Genomic DNA, 23422 nt, shown 5'->3' on the forward strand with positions numbered 1-23422 from the left:
TATAAAAATTAAACATGCTGACCACAGGAAGAAAGGATGACTAGTTTTTATGTTAATCTCACTCACACACATTTCATGGTAGAATGATGGTCAGATAATTCAGAAACTAGTTTAAAATACCAAACGTGCTTCTTTTTTTGAGCCAATAAATGGAACAGATCTTATACCACACAGTGAAAAGTATTTATTACTTGTTATTATGTGATGCCTCTAGGCATTCATTGTGAGAGGGCACACAACTCCACTATGCAACTTACTGTCTCTATACTTAACCTCAAACTAATAGTTGATGGTAATAGTGATGTCGTTGACACTACTGTCATCAACATACATCATCATTTCTGCTCACTGCCATCACCAATAGTATCCCTTTTCCATGGGGAATTGGTTCATGGCAAAGGGTATTCGCCCTTGTCATTCTTTCTCTTTTTCTTTGCTTTTCTTCCGTTATTCTTCACTCTACTTTTGAGTCTTTTTTTACTATCCTTTCTTCCAGACTATCGCTGAGATCCAATACACTGCTACAATGTATGCTGTGTGGTGTTACCCATGGACATCAGGAAAGGAGAAGGAGGATCCTAGCAGTCTTGCACGACTTTGGCAAGCCAGGCAGTCCTGAATGGCCCAGACAGGATCAGTTACCTGCAAGAGTCAATGGTGTTGCAGTAAGTCTTCTATCCCATGGTTTGAAAACAGGTTCAAGGTTTGCTATGGTGCTAATATGGCAAGTTGTTTCTGTCTGCAGGAAACATTTAAAAACCCAGTGAGGATGTAAGAAATTTCACTGCTATGCACAAGGACAGAACTGGAGGGTGGTCCTGCTCATGTTGGAGTAGCTCTCCTAGTAGGCAGTTGCACTCTTATCATCATGTCCAGCTTAATATTGTTCTGGAAGAAGTAGCAATTCTCATATTCACGGGATTTCTTATTACAGTATATTCAATTTATTTAGCATCTGGTTATAAGTTAAGTAAGATGGAACTTGATAATCTTATATCGCAACTGCCTAGGCCCATACTGCTCATGGGTAACTTTAATGGACACAACAGTTTGTGGGACAGGGCCAGCATGAATGGACAAGGTTGTATCATTGAATGAAGGAATGAATGCTCAACAATCTTGACCTCTCTCTTATTAATAATAATGGAGTTGCCTTTTTCCATATGTCTACCTGCTCATATTCTAATAGATACTCACTGCCTGCTTTCTTGCCATTTTTCCACTGCTCCTGTGGTATGTCGAAGAGAACATCTATGGAAGTAATAATCCTGTTATTTGCACTGTCTTCACAGGAACCATGTTCTCCTACATGGATGCCCATGTACAAAATGGACCAGACTGATTGGAAAATATTTTCCCATCTTGCAAAATTAATGCCGAAGCAGTCAGCCTAACACCTGTCAATGAAGCAGTGAAGTGTGCAACACATTGTATTGTCCATGCAGCAACAGCTGCAATTCCAAAACATCATCTTGATTTCCACTCTATCCAAAGTCTTGACCAAGACAAAAGATCAAGACACAGCATGAGGATATATTTCATAGATACCCTACCACATAAAGCTTAATAGTCTCTTTAAATGTGCTCAGGGTGCTTAAGGGTCAAAGCTGTATAACTGAGAGGAGACCTCCACATAGCCTTTAAAGGAATATGGAGAACTGACCAGGGATTCTGACCTAATGTCCAATCCTCACCTTCTCGTGGTGCACCCTGTTGGGTATCTACCTGGATACTGAACGAACGAGGATGGGCTGGCAATTTGGGATTTAGCCGACCAAATTTTAATTCTTATTGGCTTAAATCAAATTACAAAATGATGGTACAACATGACAAAATTTCATGCTGGCTGGGGTGTCGCCCGGTTAAACAAGGCCCCCCGTTGTTTTCACCAGGGAACCAGGGTGAACAGCAAAAAGTCAGCTACTTGAACAAATCTGAAAAAACGCCCCAACTCAACATTGCCAGAGTTAAAGATCGGTACTATCAACATAAGAAGCCTGAATGGCAAAGAAATAGAGCTAGCTGAGGAATTAGATAAGTACCAGATTGACATAATAGGGGTAACTGAAACAAAAAAGACAAAAACTGGCGCGATCTTTCTGAGCAATAAATACAAAATGTTATATTCAGGCAATGACAATCAAGAAAAAGAAGGAGAAGCCATAGTATTCATCACTAAATACGAGGCTAATCTTCTTGAATGACAGTCAGTCTCAAATAGAGTGATGTGGGCAAATATCAGAATGGGGAACTGTACAATGAGACTTATTTGTGCCTATGGTCCCACAGAAGGTTCTACTAAGGTAGAAGTGGGGGAATTTTTTGAGGATTTAGAGAAAGCATCTGATACAATGAAAGAGGAAAAGTTGGTCCTTGTTGGGGATCTAAAGAGCAGAGTAGGAAATGATTGTCAGACATACAAAAATATATTGGGAAAATTTGGAGAAAAGAGCAAAGCTAATAATAATGGCAAATGTTTGTTGGATTTTTGCTCAGGACATGGACTGGTTATTACTAACACCATGTCCTGACAAAAATGTGCACAAATTCACATGGAGAGAAGAGGCAAGGAATAAGAAAAGTCTCATTGACTATGTTATTATTGATAGTGATGTTTTCTCCCTGGTGCAGAACACCAGAGTGTACAGAGGATTTGAAATTGGAGGTGATCACTATTTAGCCTTGAGCAGGATAAAATTGAATTTCATATTGAAAATAATAACATGTAAGAAAGTTTTAAATCAATTAAAAGTTGAGCAGCTCTCAGATGTGAACTGTAGACTAAAATACACAAAGATTATTGAAGAAAAAATGAAAGAGTTTGAGAACAGGAACCAAACTTTAGAGATTCAGTGGTAAGCCTTGAAGAAAACCTTGATTGATTCAGCCAGAGAGGCATGTGGTGAGGATGTCTGCAAGGATAGAAAAATCAGAACTCCATGGTGGACACAGGAAGTTAAAGAGGCAGTGAAGGAAAAGAAGAAAGCATATCAACAGTTCCTGGCAAATAAGTCGGCTTTTACTCTTACAGAATACAGAGACAAATGTAAGAAAGCTAAACAGTGTGTAAAACTAGCTAAACAAAAGTCATGGGAGGACTTTGGCAAGAATATAGAAAATAAATATCAAGAAGGTGGCAAAATATTCTGGAGGTTGTTGAAGAAGCTTAGGAATGGAGGAAAGAGTGCTGTAAAAGGAGTTAGAGATGATAAAGGTGACATGAAAATGGGAGAAAAAGATATCCTTGAAGTATGGAGTAATTACTTTGAAAAACTGCTAAATGAAACAAGCAGTGATGACAGCACAGTGATAAAAAACACTGACCAGGCATGCAGTCAGGAATACATATCCATACTTGAAGTAGAAAAAGCCATCAAAGGCTTGAAATGTGGAAAGGCAGCAGGAGTAGATGATATTCGACCAGAAATGCTGAAGTATGGTGGCATAAGAGTCTTACAGTGGCTGCACTGCATAGTTCAGAAAGCCTGGACTGAGGGACGAATTCCCGATGATTGGAGTAGAGCTCTCATAGTACCCATATATAAAAAGGGAAATAAAACTGAATGTGAGAATTACAGAGGTATTTCCCTACTGAGTGTTCCTGGCAAGATCTATGCAAGTATACTTGAGAAACGGTTGAGAAGAATTGTGGAAGAAAAGCTTGGTGAAGAACAAGCTGGATTCAGGCCAAATAGGGGCTGTCAGAATCAGATCTTCACTTTACGACAAATAGTCGAGAAAGCATGGGAATATAACAAAGATCTGTATTTAAGTTTTGTCGATTTGGAAAAGGCATATGACAAGGTGCCAAGAGAGAAGCTATTCAATACGCTGCAGTTATATGGTGTCAATGGGGCATTATATCAAGCAATACTTAGTCTTTATTTGAGTTGTAAGTCAGCAGTTAGAATTGAAGGAAGTACAGGAAGATGGTTTAATGTTAAATATGGTGTGAGACAAGGATGTACATTATCCCCTCTGTTATTCATTATCTATATGGATCACATTATGAAGGAATGTGGTATTAAACCTGATATCAAAATTGGAGATGTTAATGTCAGCTCTTTGCTTTATGCGGATGATGTTATACTTCTAAATAAATCCGCTACAAGTCTGCAAGATTCTCTGACTAAATTGAATAGCTGTTGTAATAGATATGGTATGAAGGTCAGCAGTAAAAAGACAAAGACAATGAAAATAGGCAGAATCATTGAAAATGTCAACTGTGTTGTGAATGGAGAACCTGTGGAACAAGTAAAACATTTCAGTTACTTAGGCACGATTTTTACTGAAGATGGTAAATTAAATATAGAAATAGACTACAGAATCAGCAAAGCTGGTATGGTGGGAAGTCAATTGAATAAATTCATATGGAATAAGAGAGAAATTAGTCGGAACACTAAATTAGCTGTATACAAGACAGTGTTCAAACCAGTTTTAACTTATGGATCTGAGAGCTGGGTCAGAAGTAAAACACTTGACCAAAGACTAGAGACCACAGATCTGAGAGTCCTGAGAAAGATTAGAGGCATGAACAGATGGCATCAATGGCAATATCATATTAAAAATGAGGATATTAGGAAAGAACTTGACATTGTCAGCATTCAGGAATGCGTTATCAGACCTAATCTCAGTGGTGGTATGGTCACTTAAATAGAATGGGAGAAGAAAGATTAGCAAAACAAGTGTTCTCTGCCAGGTTGGCAGGAAAACGACCCAGAGGAAGACCAAGATATAGGTGGATTGATATGGTACAAAGTGCCTTAGACGATAGAAATATAAGATCTGATAATGTTGGAGTTTTGACAAGTAACAGACTGATTTGGAGGAAAATTGTAGATAGGAAGTTAGTAATGATGTAAATTTTTCATGTAGTACTGTCATATCCTGTACACCCCTTGAGGGTACATGGCAGGAATTTGATGATGATGATGATGATGATGATATATATACATATATATTTACAAGCTATTGGCATGAATGTTCACAATGTTACCTGTACCAAATGTAATGGCATTCCTCAATGACAGGTTTGCACTTGATCCTTCAACTTCTCACGGTGCCTGTTAAAGCAGTCTTACTCCACCAACATCTACATGCAGTTATTTAATGCACATAGTGCAGTATACTCCGATTTCCTTCTCTTCTGTACTGATGGTTCAAGATCTGAGACCTCTGTTGGTTGTGCTGCTATGTTTCCTGACATTACTATATCCCATTGGATTGCTGTACTTAGCAGAGTTGCATATAAAAGAAAAATGCTACCAAAAGTGAGTAGTTTGTACAGACCCACTGAGTTCTTTACAGGCCATCTTGTCTCTTGCATATAATCCACATCCAGTGATTTGTGAGGTTTTACAACTGTTGTACAAAATGAAGACCGTTAATTTTGATATTCGGCTCTGCTGGATTACCAACCACATTGGAATTAAGGGAAATGAGATTACAGATGTAGCTTCTAGATCAGCTACATCTGTAATCTACATACTTTTTCCATGTTGATAGTCCCATATACAGACTTCACACAGCTTATAGGATCAAAGCTAATGGCTCAATGGCTGTCTAATTGCACGAAATATTAAGCCCAAAATCAAGCATTGGCAGTCTAGTCAAACATAGAAGAGGAATTAGTCTTGCTAGGCTCTACATAGATCACTGTTATCTTACATTCTCTTATTTACAGAGGATTGATGACCCACCTATGTGCAAAAAAAAATATGACATGCATCTCACTTTACAAGAAAGGAATGAAATTTTTTATTATCTGGCTGAGCCACATATACTCAGGCAGATGTTATGAGACTTGACAAATTGCATGATGTTTTTAACTTTTTGCAAAGAATTAATTTATACAAACACATTTGATTACAAATTCTGTTTATATGTAGATACTGCATTCCCAAACTTTGTACATAACATATTTACTAATTTATCTCTTTATGATTATAGGTATTATTTCTGGGAAAACTCCCATGTTACTCCTCTTAAAAACTATTATTTTTATGACTATTTTGCCTGCTTTCATTTAGGAGTGCCCCTTTTTTTAATATCATTGGCTTTTTACTCAAGAATTCTTAGGGCATTACAGATGTATTTTAGAGACAAATATATGCAGAATAATAGAGGAAGAAAATTCGCACATACCTTTTCTTGGATGTTGTTGGCTGTCTTCTTTTTGCGATGTGCATACTTCTGCTGTTTGGGTGTTAAAAGGGAAAGGGTTTTTTTTTGGAAAAGGTGGGGGAGGTTGAGGCAATGTGGGAGAATTAATTTGAAAAAACCTGGTTTTTTTTATATAATATATACATATATTATTTTTAAAGGTGGGTGGAGTGCTTTTTTTGGAGGGGGGAAGAGATGAAAAGGGGGCTGAAAATAGAAATTGTTTTTTTGAGGAAAGAAAAGGGTTTATGGGAAAAGGGGGCCGGGGAGAGGATTAACGAGGTGTGAGCGTTTCAACTGTGTGTCATCTTTTGGACTTCTCTCATGAGTTCAGACGACAACGACACACAGTTGAAATGGCTCACACCCCGTTAACCCTCTCCCCGGCTCCCTTTTCCCATAAACCCTTTCCTTTCCTAAAAAAAAATTTCTGTTTTCACCCCCCCCCTTTTCATCTCTTCCCCCTACAAAAAAAGTGCTCTGCCCACCCTTAAAAATAATATATGTATCTATTATATATAAAAAACCTGGGTTTTTTCAAATTAATTCTCCAACATTGCCTCAACCCCCCCCTCACCTTTTCTAAAAAGAACCCCTTCCCTTTTAACACCCTAACAGCAGAAGTATGCACATCGCAAAAAGAAGACAGCCAACAACATCCAAGAAAAGGTATCTGCGAATTTTTCTTCCTCTGTTATTCTGCATATATTTGTCTCTAAAATACATCTGTAATGCCCTAAGAATTCTTGAGTAAAAAGCCAATGACATTAAAAAAAAGGGGGGCACTCCTAAACGAAAGCAGGCAAAATAGCCATAAAAATAATAATCTTTATGATTATTTGTTAATACCTTCTGTACTGCTGTTACCTTTTGATATGTCACAGTATGACCTTTACTGTCCTTGCACCAGTAAACTAGAAATCAGTCAAACTAGTCGACCAATAGTATTGCGTGCTCTAAAAAATTTCAAGTTTTCTTTCTTTGGATAAATAAATCACTGTTTAAGCATAAAACTTTATTTTATGCTTTTATTTATATTTATTTATTATTTATTATTACTGAGCATGTAACCCTCCCTTGTTTTTAACATTATGTTTGAGAAATAAATTCCCACTTTATGAGTTTTCAGATTTTTTTTTTGTGGCCCTAGTTTCCATAGCAAAGCACTATTTTACAAGGATGGATTGCTAGCCCTTCACTCAACCATCACCTAGTTACTTGGAACCAGCATGATGTGACATAGCTGCATCATGGCTTGTTTTTAATATTAGAAAGAATAAAAAAAAGAAATAAACCAAAAGCTAAGAGAGCACAAGCAGGATTTTGAAAGTTTTTTTTCACTTGGTTATACTATCAATTAAAGATTCCAAGAAATTATATTCTTGGTTTAATTCTTTCTCCAAGTGTAAGCAAAAAATGTCCACGCATGAAGTATCTTCACGACTGGACTACTTGTATATGGAGTCTAATAACTTCACATCAATTGCCTTAGTACCTATATTCAAGTAGCCCAGTCATAAAGATACTTCATGGGTAACACTTGGAGAAAGGATTAAACCAAGAATATAATTTCTTGGTATTTTTAATTTACAAGCAAGATTTAGAGCCAACAGGTCCTGTATAGATCAAACAGAAATGCTCATAATAATAATAGAATGGCAGTTAAATCTTTATATGAACTTTGTTAATTTTGAAAAAACTTTTGACAGCATTGACAGAGAAGCAATATGGAAATTAATGTCCTACGATGGTATACTATGTAAAATTATCAACATAGTTAAAAACTTTATGAAAAATATAAAATACAAATCATACACAATGGAGAACTTTCAGAAAAGTTTGAAATTAAAACAGGAGTTAGGCTGCATTATCTTCCCAACAATATTTCTTATTGTTGCAAACTGGATTATGAGAAATGTCATGAAAAATGCAAAAGGAATGCAGTGGAATGTAATAGAACATAATAGAATATATGACCTGGATTTTGCAGATGATTATATGTTTACTGGCACATACACAACAACATATAAAGGAAAAAAACAATCAAATTCAGTGAAGAATCCTTGACCATTGGATTAAGAATAAATACAATGAAAACAAAAATAATAAAAATAAATAACAAACAGAAAGAAGACATAGTACTGGATTTTAGAAACATTGGATAACTTTAATTATCTAGGATCAATAATAAACAGAGGAGCAGAGGAAGATATAAAATCTAAGATACAGAAAACACAGAGAATTTTTAGCATGTTGGAGAAAATATGGAGATCAAAGGAAATAGGTTTAAAATACCCAATAAAATTATTTAATACAAAATAAATAAGTTCTGCTCAATTCTCCTATGACATGGACAACAACAAAGGCAATTAGGTAAAAACTGCAAAGCTTTGTAAACAAATGTGTAAGAAGAATTCTACAAATAAAATGGCCACAAAAGATTTCTGATAAAGAATTATGGCAAAAAGCTAAACAAAAACCAATAATGTATGACATCAGTCAGAGGAAATGGACGGGTGCATGTACTAAGAAAACGGGGAGGGGGAAGTCAAACAAGCATTAAAGTGGAATCCCCAAAGAGAGAGAGAGAGCAGTCCAAAGATGAGCTAGAGGAGAGGAGTAGAAGAAGAGCTCAGAGAGATTGGAAATTTTGTGCTTCTCTCTTCATCTGGGCACAGATGAAGAGAAAAGCACAAAACAGAGTCATATAGAGATTTGTGGTTGAGGCCCTATGCTCCCAGTGGAGTGAAGGGGAATTAGTAAGTGAGAACTTATTTGATCCATTGGTGATGATCCTTTCCTCATTTGAGTAAGCATATTTTTACACATTTATATATGTGATACATCAATTCCAGTTTTTTTTTTTTGGTAGAATTTTCATATAAAACTAATTACAACATTTCTTATTTTGAATTTATATATAACATTTCCATTCAAAAATATTATGCATTACATAAATGGGTTGGTTTCTGTATTGAAGTATACATGAATATCTAGCAATATTTCTGTTTTATGATTATACCTTAGGGCATTATCAACAAAAGCATCAAAGAAAACAAAGATGGTCATTGTACTTGATAGATTCTCTTTCCCCTTATCCCTGGGAATATAGAATTGTACTTTCATATGGTATTATAATAAACCTCTCTGAGATGTATTTTTTACTTATATTTTCTACAGCTATTTTTTTTTTTTAATTTAATAAAACGTTAAATTGTTTATGAAACTTTAAAACATTACTTAGAGAATGTGTATTTGAATTAGCAATCAATTCTTTAAACTTGCTATTATTTTATATATTGGTGCTGAATATTATTGTTTATATAATAGATAGTTTCTATTTTTATTTCCTTCATCATCAAAAATAAATCAATCATTGTTCTTTTTATCCAAGAATAAGATATGTTTTTTTTATATCATTTATGGAAGAAAATTCATTTTCTTTTAATTCACTCAAAAAATTATTAAAAATGCAGATTTTTCATAAAGCTTCACAATTCTGTATTTCACTTTTTTTTTAAATCTCAGATGGTGATTTTCCAAAAATAACATAAGCCTGGCTAATCTTTCAGGATTAGCCACACTTTTCTTGGAAATAAACTCTAAAAAACTCTTTTTTTGGGGGGGGGTTTATAGAATAGAAGAAATAGGTGTGAGGTCATTGAATATCCTTACGAAAGCTTTCCTGCATTATTTTGAAATAAGATTTAAGATATTTTTTACTGTATTTCCTACTACAGTAAACTTTTACCACACCTGTGCAGTGTGGGGTGGTGGTGTATATGAAGATATATTCACAAATCCTTTCCACCCCCCTTTTCTTTTTAACTGAAACTCTTCATAAATGTATAAATGCATAACTAGAATTTATAGGATGACATGTAATTTGTTCTCTATCATATTAATTTATTGCACTTCCCATAATGATTTATGAAGTTTCTGGAATAAAAAAACTATGTAGAAACAGAAATAGATAACTTTCTAAATAAACTAAATATTTACAACCTGATGTTTCAGCAGCTCAAGCCAGCATCATCAAAGGCATACTGAGATACATCACTTGGTGAAGACTAAAAATAAAATGAGTTCCTGAGCAAGGACAGTCACATGTATGGAGGGTGACAGTGGCATTCTCTGCGATGATGTTCTGTGATTATTGCTGGCTGGCAGATAAGGCAGTACTCCAAAATTTATCTGGAATTAAACCATTTCTGCAGCTCAATGCATCATGTAGTACATGAGCTGCTTCTAGGAACAGTCTCTGTGATATAAATTGGGATCCGTGTAGTAGCTTTGCTTTTTTTCTATCTGATAAATGGTCTTCATTTAAGGCATGTTGAGCAAGTACACCTATTTGGTTGTCCATATTGAATATATTTGTTGTTGTTTTCATCTTATTATGGTAGTCTTTCCTCTCTGTCCAAAGTACTGAATCCCACATTGACAGGGGATACTGTAGACACTTGGGAAGGAGAGTTTCTTGGTAGTCCTTAATTTGTCTGAGGTGAAAGGAGACTTTGTCCAAAGATATGGAGACTGTTCTAATTCTTTGTTGTTTCAGGAGTGAGCCCAGTTTATCTGTTGTACCTTGAATGTAGAGTAGGGATATGGTGTATATATATAGTCTGATTGGGGTGATGGGGTTTGTTGTTCTTTTTAAGGAGTTTGGTGAGGAATTTTTTATTGTAACCATTCTGTTCAGAAAGTGTAAGTAGAGCCTGTTGCTCCAGATGCATTCGTGCAGATGATGAAATTCAATTTGGCCTTGAGGGTAAAGTTTTGAAAATCCCCCAAGTTTCTGGGCAGAATGGTGATGTGAAGTGGCATGTATCTGCTTCTGTGTGAGCTTGCAGATAGATTGACTGATTGCCTTGTAACTAAGGTATCTCCAAGGTCAGAGCATTTTCTTTTTCATTTTCAACAGTAAAGGTAATTCAGGTGTTGGGGGGGGGGTGGATTATAAAATATTAGTTTGGATAACTGGTGATGTATAGAGTTTGAGCCTGCAAGAATTAAGGTGAATGGTTATGTACCCTAGGGATCAGTTCTTGGTCCATTGTTATTTAAATGTACATGTTAATGATATTAGGACAGATTTGGTAGTAGACATACAGCACTTTTTATTTGCTGATGGTACAAACATTGGCAGAGTATTTAGGGCTATGACTGATAACTTCCAGAACAATTTGAATTGTCTGGAATTGTGGGTATGTGAAAAGTGATGCCAGTTCCTACTTAATAAATGTAAAGTTGTGCTCTTTGGTGTGATATATGTAGTGGTGTATCACATTGGTATCATTCCAAAAAAAAAAAAAAAAGTTAAGGTAGGGATCATAGATGGGAAGCTGAATTTCAAAGGTCATATAGCAAAGATTGCAAATAAAACCCAGAGGATAATAGCAAAGCTGAAATGAACATTGACTTTTAAGGATAAGATTGTCATTTGGCCTTTTTATAATTGCTTGATACCTCATCTAGACTGTTATGCAGATCTGGTCTCCTAGGATAGATTAAGAATGTTTGGACTATAGACACTAGCAATCAGGAGAAAGTGGGATTATAATAGAGATCTACAAACTTCTGAAAAGGTCTGGATAAAATTTTTCAATGTATAGAAGACAAAGCGATAACAAGAGGGCATCCTTGGATGTTGAGAATGAATGCAGTCAAGATGGGGTAAGAGAGAGAGATTTTTCTCATAGAGCAATATTTGATTGGAATTGCTTGCCTTGGGAGGTGGTGAGTATTGGTATTGTGATAAATTCAGGAAAAGGTATGACAGCTTGTTGTTGGTGATATGTAGCCATCTTTGATGAGTTGTTAACTCCCTGGAGGGGTCAATATCTAATAATTATAAAATTGTTCACGAGAAGCTAGTACTACTTGATAAGTTTGCATTATTGGCTGTCATAGTTTTCTGTATACTCCTTGAGAGAGCATATTAGGGATATGATGATGATGTCGACACATACTAAGTTTAGCAATCTGAAAATTATTGCAAACTTTTAAGAATGAGAGAGATTGGGTGTGGGGACACTTCACATTTTATATATAAGGATTGATGATAATACAAGCACAAGATAGGATTACAATATATTACATTTAATTGTAATATTTTGTCCTAGTTTCATGAACATTACCGAGATTGGCATTATAATGTAGCTGTTAATCAATATCTTTACCTACAATACTAATTAAACAGTTCACTGCAATCATATCATGTTGCATACAATTAAATCTATGCTTAACATTATCAGTTATGCTTTCCTTGTAATTGTTTGCAATGCTACAGTAATCATTTTGTAAAGCTAAAGAAAGAAGGAAAAACTTTCTCTTCATTCTGTTTAGTGTGCAACTTTCTCATTCATTCCATTTGGCACTAGCAAGTAACAAATCTGCGATAAGTTAATAGACTGCATCTTTTTTTTTTTTTGAAACTCTAAATACATATTTATGTATTATAATATTTGCTGGTTTTCTGTAAGAACCTTTTGTTTTTATTTTTAACTAATTTTATTATTAATTGATATTATTTATATAAATTTCTTGTTTTTAATTATTAACTATTTTTAATTCACCATTTTATGTAAGAATTTCTTGTTCAAACTAATTATTTTTAATAATTTCATTTTTAAGCTGTTCCTGTGTTGTGTGCACCTGGAAGTACAACTCATACTATCACCACATCTACTGCACCCATAGCCAGTACATTACTGCCGAGAGCCCGGCCTAAAAATCTTCCTCCTCCAAGGCAGCAGTTAAGACCCAGGCATAATAGTACAATAGGTGGTCAAACTCAAATGCCAATTATTAATCAGACCACCTCACCACAGCTGCCATCACCTTCTAATATTCAGCTTTCTCCTAATACTCAGTCTCCTTCTCCACGGGCTCACTCTCCAGCATCTAGTGTACAGCCATCACCTAGAGCTCATTCTCCTTCACCTAGAGCAAGCTCACCAGCTGCAGCAGTTCATTCAATACAAAGAGCTCGATCACCTGTTCCTTCAACAATAGAGCTTTCTATAAGGACACATTCTCCTGCATCTGTAAATGTTCCTCCTATTGCTAGAGCCCACTCACCTGCCAGTGCTGTACAGTTAACTCCTAGAATTCCCACTCAGTTTCCTGTTAGAGGCTCTACACATCCTGTTTTAACAATTCAGTCCTCATCAAGAGGAACTTCCCAAATTCCCCAGAATCTCTCATCTTCTGCAAGAGCACAAACTATACAGCTAATCCAACCTACAGCTCCTAAAGTCTCAACACAAATTGTACAAAATTTAAGTACTGTGAGACATCAATCACAATTAATTCATACCGTTCCTTCTAAATCAGTGCTTCCTCATCAAATAATACAGTCTGTACCTCATGTACAAGTAAAATCTGCCACTTCTGGTACTAAAGCTACTGTGCAGTTCAGACAAGAAGGTGGTGAGTAATATGCATGTAAAATGAAAAGATATGTAAATTTAATTTTCTTTTGTGTATATCTGCTTTCCTATTTTTATTCACATTGAATTATTAGTTTATTTAATAGATTAACAGACTCACAGTTAACTGTGGGCACGACATGTGGTGAGGACCCTAGCTTTTCCACATATTGTCATAAGTATTCGTGGCTGTAAATCCACATGTCCACGGGGCTGGTTTATCTGTTCTGAGGGATAAAAAAACCCAAGTTTCCAGGTGAAAAAAACCCTCTATCTCCAGATGAGACTGGCTAACTCACCTTTAGTCAGAAGAGACCAGATAAAGGTTCCTCACATCATGAAAAGGAATCGAAACCAGGTCTTTCTGACCAAAGGACTTTGTCTATACTGACTGAGCTGTGGAGGCTCTGATGCCTGTGATACATAGGCAAAATTCCTAGTAATGAAGAATTAATTTTACACAAGTCCTTCTCTTATTCATAATAAATATGCCTACTTTTGTTACTATTTTAAAAGGGATGTCTGAACTTAATGTAGAGCCTGTTTACAAACAATCTAACATACATAGCATGCTTTATTAAAAATAAAGCTGTGCTTTAACAGAATTAAATGTAACAGTTTTCTAAAAAAAAAAAAAAAAGGCTTAAGGTAGCTCAGGAATGGTAAAAAATTGATCGACTTTGTAGTTTATAATCTCAAAATAATGAATTCTTTCTATAAACATAAAGACATACATAAATATGCTTGGGCAGCAAGAGGACGGAAATCAATATTAGATTACTTTATCTTAAATGAAAAGACATCAAAGTTCTATTTAGATGTTAGAGTTCACAGAGGATATGAAATAAGTAGTGACCACTTCCTCGTTGAAATATAATAAAATTAAATTAAGATTACCACCTAAATGGCTACAAATAACAAGAACAGAAAGAAAATTTAAGACATTTGTTTATAAAACTAGATTATTAAATGACACAAATATACAATGGCTATATGAAGAAAGAATTAACTAATATTTAGATAAAATAAAACAAAATGAAGAAATAGAAATAGACTGGCTTAATAAAAAAATGATACTCAGTAAAGCAGCAAATGAAAGCTTAGGAAAGACTAGTTTTTTCTTTTTATTGAATTTTTTGAAGATATGAGACAAATACAATCAAAGAAATAATCAAAATGCAAAAAGAAGCATAACATAAAGCAGTAAAAGATTAGAAGATGAAATAGAATATAAAAAATAAGAGCCATAGCTAAAAGAGAAGTCAGAAAAAGACAAAGAATCATTGAACAAATTTGTTTCTAATTTTGAACATGATTTATATAAAATAAGACCCAATGTATATAAGATTTTGAAACATTTAAGTACAGATACTAAAGAAAGCGTAAAATGAAACCCCGAATTAAAATTAGAAGAATTTCTAAATTTCTATAGACTTGTGGACAGAGAAATATTTTAAAAAAGATAACTGGAAAACATTTAATGAAAAGGAAATAACTAAAGAAGAATTAGAAATCAGCCTGAAAGAAACAAGAAATGGAAAATCACCTGGAGAAGATAAGTTAGGTTCAGAATTATATAAATAAGCAGGAATAAGGTTCAAAGAAAGACTTATTATTTTTAAATAAAATCTATTCAACAAGTAACCCACCAATAGAATGGACAAAAGCAATAGTGATCCCTATTTTTTAAAAAAGGTGGTAGAGGTATAAGTATTTTAAATTCCTGTTGCAAAATATATAGCAGAATTTTAAATAAACTAATAAAATATTCTGAAAGCTTTATTTTAGAAGTACAAATGGATTTAGAAAAGGACGATCATGTATAGACCCAGCCTTTTGCATAAAATGAATAATAGAGAAAAGAATACAATTTAGAAACAACATTTTACATTTATTGACTTTGAAAATGCATTTGATAAAGTTAAAAGAAGTTTTATTTAACATATTAAAAGAAAGACAAATGCAAATAATATTTTAAAAGCTATAAGAAATTTATATGAAAATAATCAAATACAAATAAGATTAAATTATGAACTATGATATCCATGAGAGATAAACCAAGGAGTCCAACAGGGATGTCCCCTTTCAGCAACTCTTTTTAATATTTATCTAAATGAAATAATAATAAAATAGAATAAAAATTTCCATTAAGGTATTAAACTTTCTCCTCCTGTTAACTTAAACGCTCTCCTTTTTGCAGATGATCAAATAATTACAAATAATTTTAGATCCAAAGAGCTAAAATAGTAATAGATAACAAGATTTTAGAACAGGTGAATTTATTTAACTCCCTAGGATGTATGATTACATATGAAAAAGATATAAACCTAAAAAATATTTAAAAATAACAGGTGTAATTAACTATATTTAAACCTAACCTAGTTCAAAAACAAACCAGACAAAGTATATACAATACAATACATTAACCCTACTAGTCCTATTATAGGAAAGTGAAATCTGGACAATAAAACAAAAAGACATAAATAGAAATTAATAACAGCCGAAATGAAGTTTATGAAAAAAACTGCAAAGTATATTCTATTTGATCACAAAAGATATGAAGAAATTATGAAAGAATTAAACCAGGAATGAATAATAGAAAAAATTCAAAAATATAAACATAAATGGAGGGAACACATTGAAAGAATGAAAACGGAAAGATTACAAAAACAAGCCTTAAATTATAAACCAATAAGAAAAAGAGATTCACCAATGACTCCTAAGGCCAGAACAGGCTACTCTAGCCTAAATCCTTAAACAGCATGATGATGAGGAGGAAGAGGATGAGTAAATCACTTCTAATATACTACTTTGTGAAGCTGAAGTCCTTAGCCCTCCTAAATATTGGAATTAATTTTATTAAGCACACTCCATCATTTATTTGTTAATAAATCTACATGGGACTCTTCCATGTAGATTCAAACAGAAATTTGAATTATTCATCAATTCCAGAACTCCTATCATCACTTACAACCGAGATTAATTAGTGGTTAATATTTCTGGCTAGCCATTCACTCACCCAAGAGTGAAAATAATACCAAAGAAACTTTGGTATTATTTAGTGGTTGTAACTGCTGTTTCTCAAAAAAAAAAAAACTTATGGACTGTTTTCATGCAATGGACAGAAGCTTATGTACTGTCCCTTTCTGGATGAACTCCTTTTCAAAACAAATCACCTTCTCCCAACTTTATATTTCTGGAACAGAAGGACTTTAAAACAAATCTTATTGCCAAGGCAGACAAAAGCAAGGCTGTAGTAGTAGTAGTACAAGATAAGAGAAAGTCAGTAATCTCCTAAATAATGTCTCTAGTTGAGATGATCTGACATGCACATTCTCCTAAGTTGTATGGTCTCCCTAAGATCAACAAGCCAGGCATTCCATTATAATAAGTTGTTAGTTGTATTAGTCATCCAACGTATAAACCCTCCAAACATTTGTCGAACTTTGCTCTCTGTTTTCACAGCAGTCAGTTTCTCATATTAAAAATGTTCTGGACTAAAAAAGTTCAAAATCTGTGATCTTTGGATTCAACTAAGATTGTGATAAATTTGGATATAGCCTCACTGCTAATATTATTGAAGAGCATCTTTTCTGATCACAAACATACTGCCGCATCCAGGGTAGTCGATACATTGAGAAGTGCAGTCTGGGATCTCAATGAGAAATATGCTACAAGTTCACATGCTACTGCCTCCAGGGCATCCGACGCATTGAGAGTTGCAATCCGTAATCTTGATGAAAAATATGCTACAAGGACTCTCAACATACTTCAGCTAAACATCAACATCACTCAAAAAAGATGGAAGATCTTAAGAACATTTTATACAAAAATAACATCCACATTGCATGCTTACAAGAAATGAAACTAAATCAAAATCTGAAGCTTCAAATCAAAGGCTATTTGATATAAAGAAAGACAGACCAGATTGTTCTGGCGGAGGTCTAGCTACACTGTTATGGACCAAACACATTAAATATAAAGAAATTGTATCAACTACAAACTGCAATATAAATAGTAATTGACTCAAAAGAGTCATAGAGGCTCAAGCAGTCAAGATATTTCTACCAAAACACATTATTACAATGGTCAGTGCATATTACTCAGATAACACAGATATAAATACAGAACTACTTAAGCAACTAAGTCAAACAATGTCAGATACAAAGATCCTTTTAGGAAATCTAAATGCGAAAAGCCCAACTTGGGGCTCCCCACAATTAGATTGGAAAGGAGCACAAATAGAAGACATAATTGATGATCTGAACCTTGAGATCATAAACAACAAGCAAAATAGATATGTCAAAAACAATAGGCACAGAATTAGACATCACAGCAGTAGATTATGAAACTGTGAGTTTTCCCCAGTGGAAAATACTGCAGATTGCCATCAGCGATTGTAGACCTATTATCACAACCATTAATTTGCAGTTAGACCAAAAACCACAGACAAAGATCTTGGAACATCAAAAAAGCAAATTGGCCTAAATACAACTATTAGAAACATATTGCACTGGCACACCAACTAGTAAAAAACTTGATCAGCAACTACTAGAATTAACTAACAACATACAGAGAGCTGCAAAAAATTCAATTCCCAGAGGACTCAGGAAAAACTGTTGGATTCTATTTTGGAAAGATCATATCAATGCTATGATCACAGAAAGAGATATTATCAATGAACAGTTACAACAAAATAATACAGATTATTAAATAATGCAACACTTCGTACAGTCTCCTCAGGAATTAATACAGCAACAACAAACAAACAGATTGCAGATATACTAGCCAAACATTTTAAGGGTCAAAGCTGTATAACTGAGAGGAGACCTCCACATAGCCTTTAAAGGAATGCAGAGAACCGACCAGGGCTTCTAACCTAATGTCCAATCCTCACCTTCTCGTGGTGCACCCTGTTGTGTATCTACTTTGATACTGAACGAACGAGGATGGGCTGGCAATTTGGGATTTAGCCGACCAAATTGTATTCTTATTGGTTAAACCAAAATAAAAAATGATGGTACAACATGACAAAATTTCATGCTGGCTGGGGCGTCGTCCGGTTAAACAAGGCCCCCGTTGTTTTCGCCAGGGAACCAGGGCGAACAGCGAAAAGTCAGCTACTGGAACAAATCTGAAAACAAACCCCAACTCAACATCACCAGAGTTAAAGATCGGTACTATCAACGTAAGAAGCCTGAATGGCAAAGAAATGGAGCTAGCTGAGGAATTAGATAAGTACCAGATCGACATAATAGGGGTGACTGAAACAAAAAAGACCAAAACTGGTGAGATCTTTCTGAGCAATAAATTCAAAATGTTATATTCAGGCAATGACAATCAAGGAAAAGAAGGAGTAGCCATAGTATTCAACACAAAATACGAGGCTAATCTTCTTGAATGGCAGTCAGTCTCAAGTAGAGTAATGTGGGCAAATATGAGAATGGGGAACTGGACAATGAGACTTATTTGTGCCTATGGTCCCACAGAAGGTTCTACTAAGGTAGAAGTGGAGGAATTTTTTGAGGCTTTAGAAAAAGCAACTGACACAATGAAAAAAAAAAAGTTGGTCCTTGTTGGGGATCTTGTTGGGAAGTATGATGGTATAAAAGTCTTACAGTGGCTGCATAGTTCAGAAAGCCTGGACAGAGGGACGAATACCCGATGATTGGAGTAGAGCTCTCATAGTACCCATATATAAAAAGGGAAATAAAACTGAATGTGAGAATTACAGAGGTATTTCCCTACTGAGTGTTTCTGGCAAGATCTATGCAAGTATACTTGAGAAACGGTTGAGAAGAATTGTGGAAGAAAAGCTTGGTGAAGAACAAGCTGGATTCAGGTTAAATAGAGGCTGTCAGGATCAGATCTTCACTTTATGACAAATAGTCGAGAAAGCATGGGAATGCAACAAAGATCTGTATTTAAGTTTTGTCGATTTGGAAAAGGCATATGACAAGGTGCCAAGAGAGAAGCTATTCAATATGCTGCAGTTATATGGTGTCAATGGGGCATTATATCAAGCAATTCTTAGTCTTTATTTGAGTTGTAAGTCAGCAGTTAGAATTGAAGGAAGTACAGGAAGATGGTTTAATGTTAAATCTGGTGTGAGACAAGGATGTACATTATCCCCTCTGTTATTCATTATCTATATGGATCACATTATGAAGGAATGTGGTATTAAACCTGATATCAAAATTGGAGATGTTAATGTCAGCTCTTTGCTTTATGCGGATGATGTTATACTTCTAAATAAATCCGCTACAAGTCTGCAAGATTCTCTGACTAAATTGAATAGCTGTTGTAATAGATATGGTATGAAGGTCAGCAGTAAAAAGACAAAGACAATGAAAATAGGCAGAATCATTGAAAATGTCAACTGTGTTGTGAATGGAGAACCTGTGGAACAAGTAAAACATTTCAGCTACTTAGGCACGATTTTTACTGAAGATGGTAAATTAAATATAGAAATAGACAACAGAATCAGCAAAGCTGGTATGGTGGAAAGTCAATTGAATAAATTCATATGGAATAAGAAAGAAATTAGTCGCAACACTAAATTAGCTGTATACAAGACAGTGTTCAAACCAGTTTTAACTTATAGATCTGAGAGCTTGGTCAGAAGTAAAACACTTGACCAAAGACTAGAGACCGCAGATATGAGAGTCCTGAGAAAGATTAGAAGCGTGAACAGATGGCATCAATGGCAATATCATATTAAAAATGAGGATATTAGGAAAGAACTTGACATTGTCAGCATCCAGGAATGCGTTAGCAGAGCTAATCTCAGGTGGTATGGTCACTTAAATAGAATGGGAGAGGAAAGATTAGCAAAACAAGTGTTCTCTGCCAGGTTGGCAGGAAAACGACCCAGAGGAAGACCAAGATATAGGTGGATTGATATGGTACAAAGTGCCTTAGATGATAGAAATATAAGATCTGATAGTGTTGGAGTCTTGACAAGTAACAGACTGATTTGGAGGAAAATTGTAGATAGGAAGTTAGTAATGATGTAATTTTTTCATGTAGTACTGTCATATCCTGTACACCCCTTGAGGGTACATGGCAGGAATTTGATGATAATGAACATTACTCTAATGTAAGCAAACTGCAATACAAAAAAGAAGACAAAAAGTGCAAGAAAATTGCAAAACATCTAATACAATCCAGAACCTATCCTTCTGAAGACATCTTTACTCGGAACCTCACAGTGATAGAATTAGAAATTCCAATTAGTCAAATTGACGCTGACAGATCACCCAGAATTGATATTATATTTGGACATATGATTAAAGACATTGGGAAAATAGCCAAAAACTGCCTTCTGAAGATATTTAACACTTCCTGGAATGCAGGTAAATTACCAAAATGGAAAACATCAGTCATTATACCCTTACTAAAACCTAACAAAAACTCTAGTGACTGTGAAAGCTACAGACCAATAGCTTTGACTAGCACTCTCTGTGAACTAAACGAAAGAATAATACATACCAAACTTATGAATTGTGAAAATAACAAGATCAACTTCTACCAAGCTGCATACAGGTCTCAACACAGTAGAGAAGATCAATTATTTTATCTTTGCCAATCAGTCATAGATGGCTTTCAAGAAAACCCACCAAAGAAGACAACAGCAATATTCTTGGATCTCACAGCTGCCTACGATTGCCTCTGGAGACAAAAGTTAAAAAAAATTGTATACCATACTGGAATAAGGAAGAATGCATTAATTTAGATTTCAGATTTAATGAAAGGAAGAAAAATGAAAGTAAAAGTTAATGGAATTTATTCCGACATGCATCGAACTTGGGCTGGAGTCCCACAAGGTTCTGTTTTATTTCCATTTCTATTTCTCATCTATATGAACAATATCCATCCTCACATAATAAATGACACAAAAATATCATGCTATGCAGGTGACATAGCAATCTAACACATAAGCAGTAATCCTCAGCAATCTGAAAAAGTCCTAAATAATTCAATAAAAGGCTTAGAAAGATGGGCAAATGGACTTAAATTATAGACAGACCCAGAAAAAACAAAACTGTGCATCTTTTCCACTGATTGAAAAAATAGACAATTACAACCCCCAAATCAAAATATAAATACCAAAATAGAAAAACAGTCTCCAAAATACTTAGGCCTAACCCTAGATACTGAACTGAGATTTACAACTCATATTACAAATATATCTAATAAAGCTCTTAAAAAGCTTAATATCATCAAAAAGCTTTGTGAAACTCAATATTCCATAGTGGGCACTCATACGACCCACTATGGAATATGCCTCATCAGTCTGGGCTCCAGCTTTTACTAGCTCAGCAAAAATTATCATAGGTGCAGTCTCATCCACAAATAATTTAAAAGCTCAACAAGCGTGTGAGCTTCACATACCAGAAGGAAACTCTCCACAGTTAAATTCACTAACAGAATCAGGAGCCAACAACAGGATCACATCTCACTCAGGACTTTCGATGCCTCTAATTTTAAGAGCACCTGTTCATTGAAATAAGCAAAGGTCCATTCTTTTCTACTATTCTACCAAAATATACAATGATAAACTTAAATCGCCTCGAACCTTGTTCAAAAAAGTATTCACAGCAAAAAAAATAAAAGAAAAGGACTTGACACTATACATCACTTAAATAATCTAAACCATGTCATTGCCTACACTGATGGATCATCTGATGAAGCACTCAACCGAGGAGGTTCAGGGTTTTTTCTAACTCTACCTGGAGGCGAGGAAATGCAAATCAAAACCACATCGGCAAAATAGCTTCAAACTTCACTTGTGAATTAACAGCCATACAAACAGTTCTCAAATTCTCTCTCGAATCCAGTAATAAACATCACAGAAGGAATAACCATCTACAACGACTCAAAATCTGTACTTGAGGCATTAAAAAATGGAAAACAAAACTTACACAGGAAATTCATGAACCACTAATAACTTTAAATTTGAAAACTAAGAACTGTACACTGCAATGGATGCCAGCCCATGTAAATATTGAAGGCAATGAAATAGCAGACAGATAGCCAAAGAAGCAAGATACTTACCTCAAAAATTACACTAACAATCACTAACTGATGCTAACTCTGTTGCCAAAATAAGATTGGTAAAACAAACTATCAAGAAGAAGAATGAAATCAGTGAAATTAATGAAAATAGAGGAATAACCACAATCATCACCAGACTAAGGATGGAACATTTTAAAAGCACGAAAATTCCGCCAGACAGTAGTAGGAGCCATGAAACACACAAGAACTGTCCAAGAGTTGAACTAACACCTGTCCATATCTACACCCTCTGTCCAAAAAGAAACCGAAATTTTTGGAAATAGAAGAAACTAGTGCCGCCACCTGTTGTATCTTTTTGTTGCCGAAAGCGGCAACCTTCATTAGTGTTGTGTCAACTGTTTATGACATTTGTTTCATTAGAAGCCGAGTTATAGTGCCATGAGTGACAGCGTGTTTTGACGAAAGGTCGGTCATCACGATATTCATGCTGCATGTAACGAATTCTCACTATCAATTGCTTCAAAACTTTGAGATAAAACTCACCATTGACCATTTGGCCAGGTGGAATGAATTCTTTATGGATAATGCCCTTGGAATCATAGAAACAAATTAGCAGAACTTCGCTCAGTCCAGTTTTTGGATGGCTCGGCTTTTCGTCGTTCTCAAGCATCTCACAACCACTTTGGAATCGCTTAAACCACTTGTAAACTTGAATACAGGATAAGCATTCATCACTGTATGCTTTTTGAAGCATTTGATGTTTTTTGGTAAAACTTTTACCAAGTTTAACACAAAAGTCAGTCGCAGGT

General features: G+C 34.9%; 1 protein-coding gene across 7 annotated transcripts in view; it reads left to right on the top strand.

Moving 5' to 3' along the window:
- The window catches only part of LOC150093229 (uncharacterized), a 307481-nt gene that overhangs the window by 85115 nt on the left and 198944 nt on the right, over positions 1-23422 (top strand). For all 7 annotated transcript variants that reach the window (XM_090413531.1, XM_090413528.1, XM_090413534.1 and 4 more), the window contains exon 9: positions 12799-13596. In XM_090413531.1, the coding sequence (XP_090269657.1) occupies positions 12799-13596 (798 nt within the window). The remainder of the gene's footprint in view (positions 1-12798; positions 13597-23422) is intronic.

The sequence above is a fragment of the Typopeltis vanoorti genome, chromosome 24 (assembly GCF_054136105.1).
Source record: "Typopeltis vanoorti isolate ZY-2024b chromosome 24, IOZ_Tvanoo_1.0, whole genome shotgun sequence".
Lineage (NCBI taxonomy): Eukaryota > Metazoa > Arthropoda > Arachnida > Uropygi > Thelyphonidae > Typopeltis > Typopeltis vanoorti.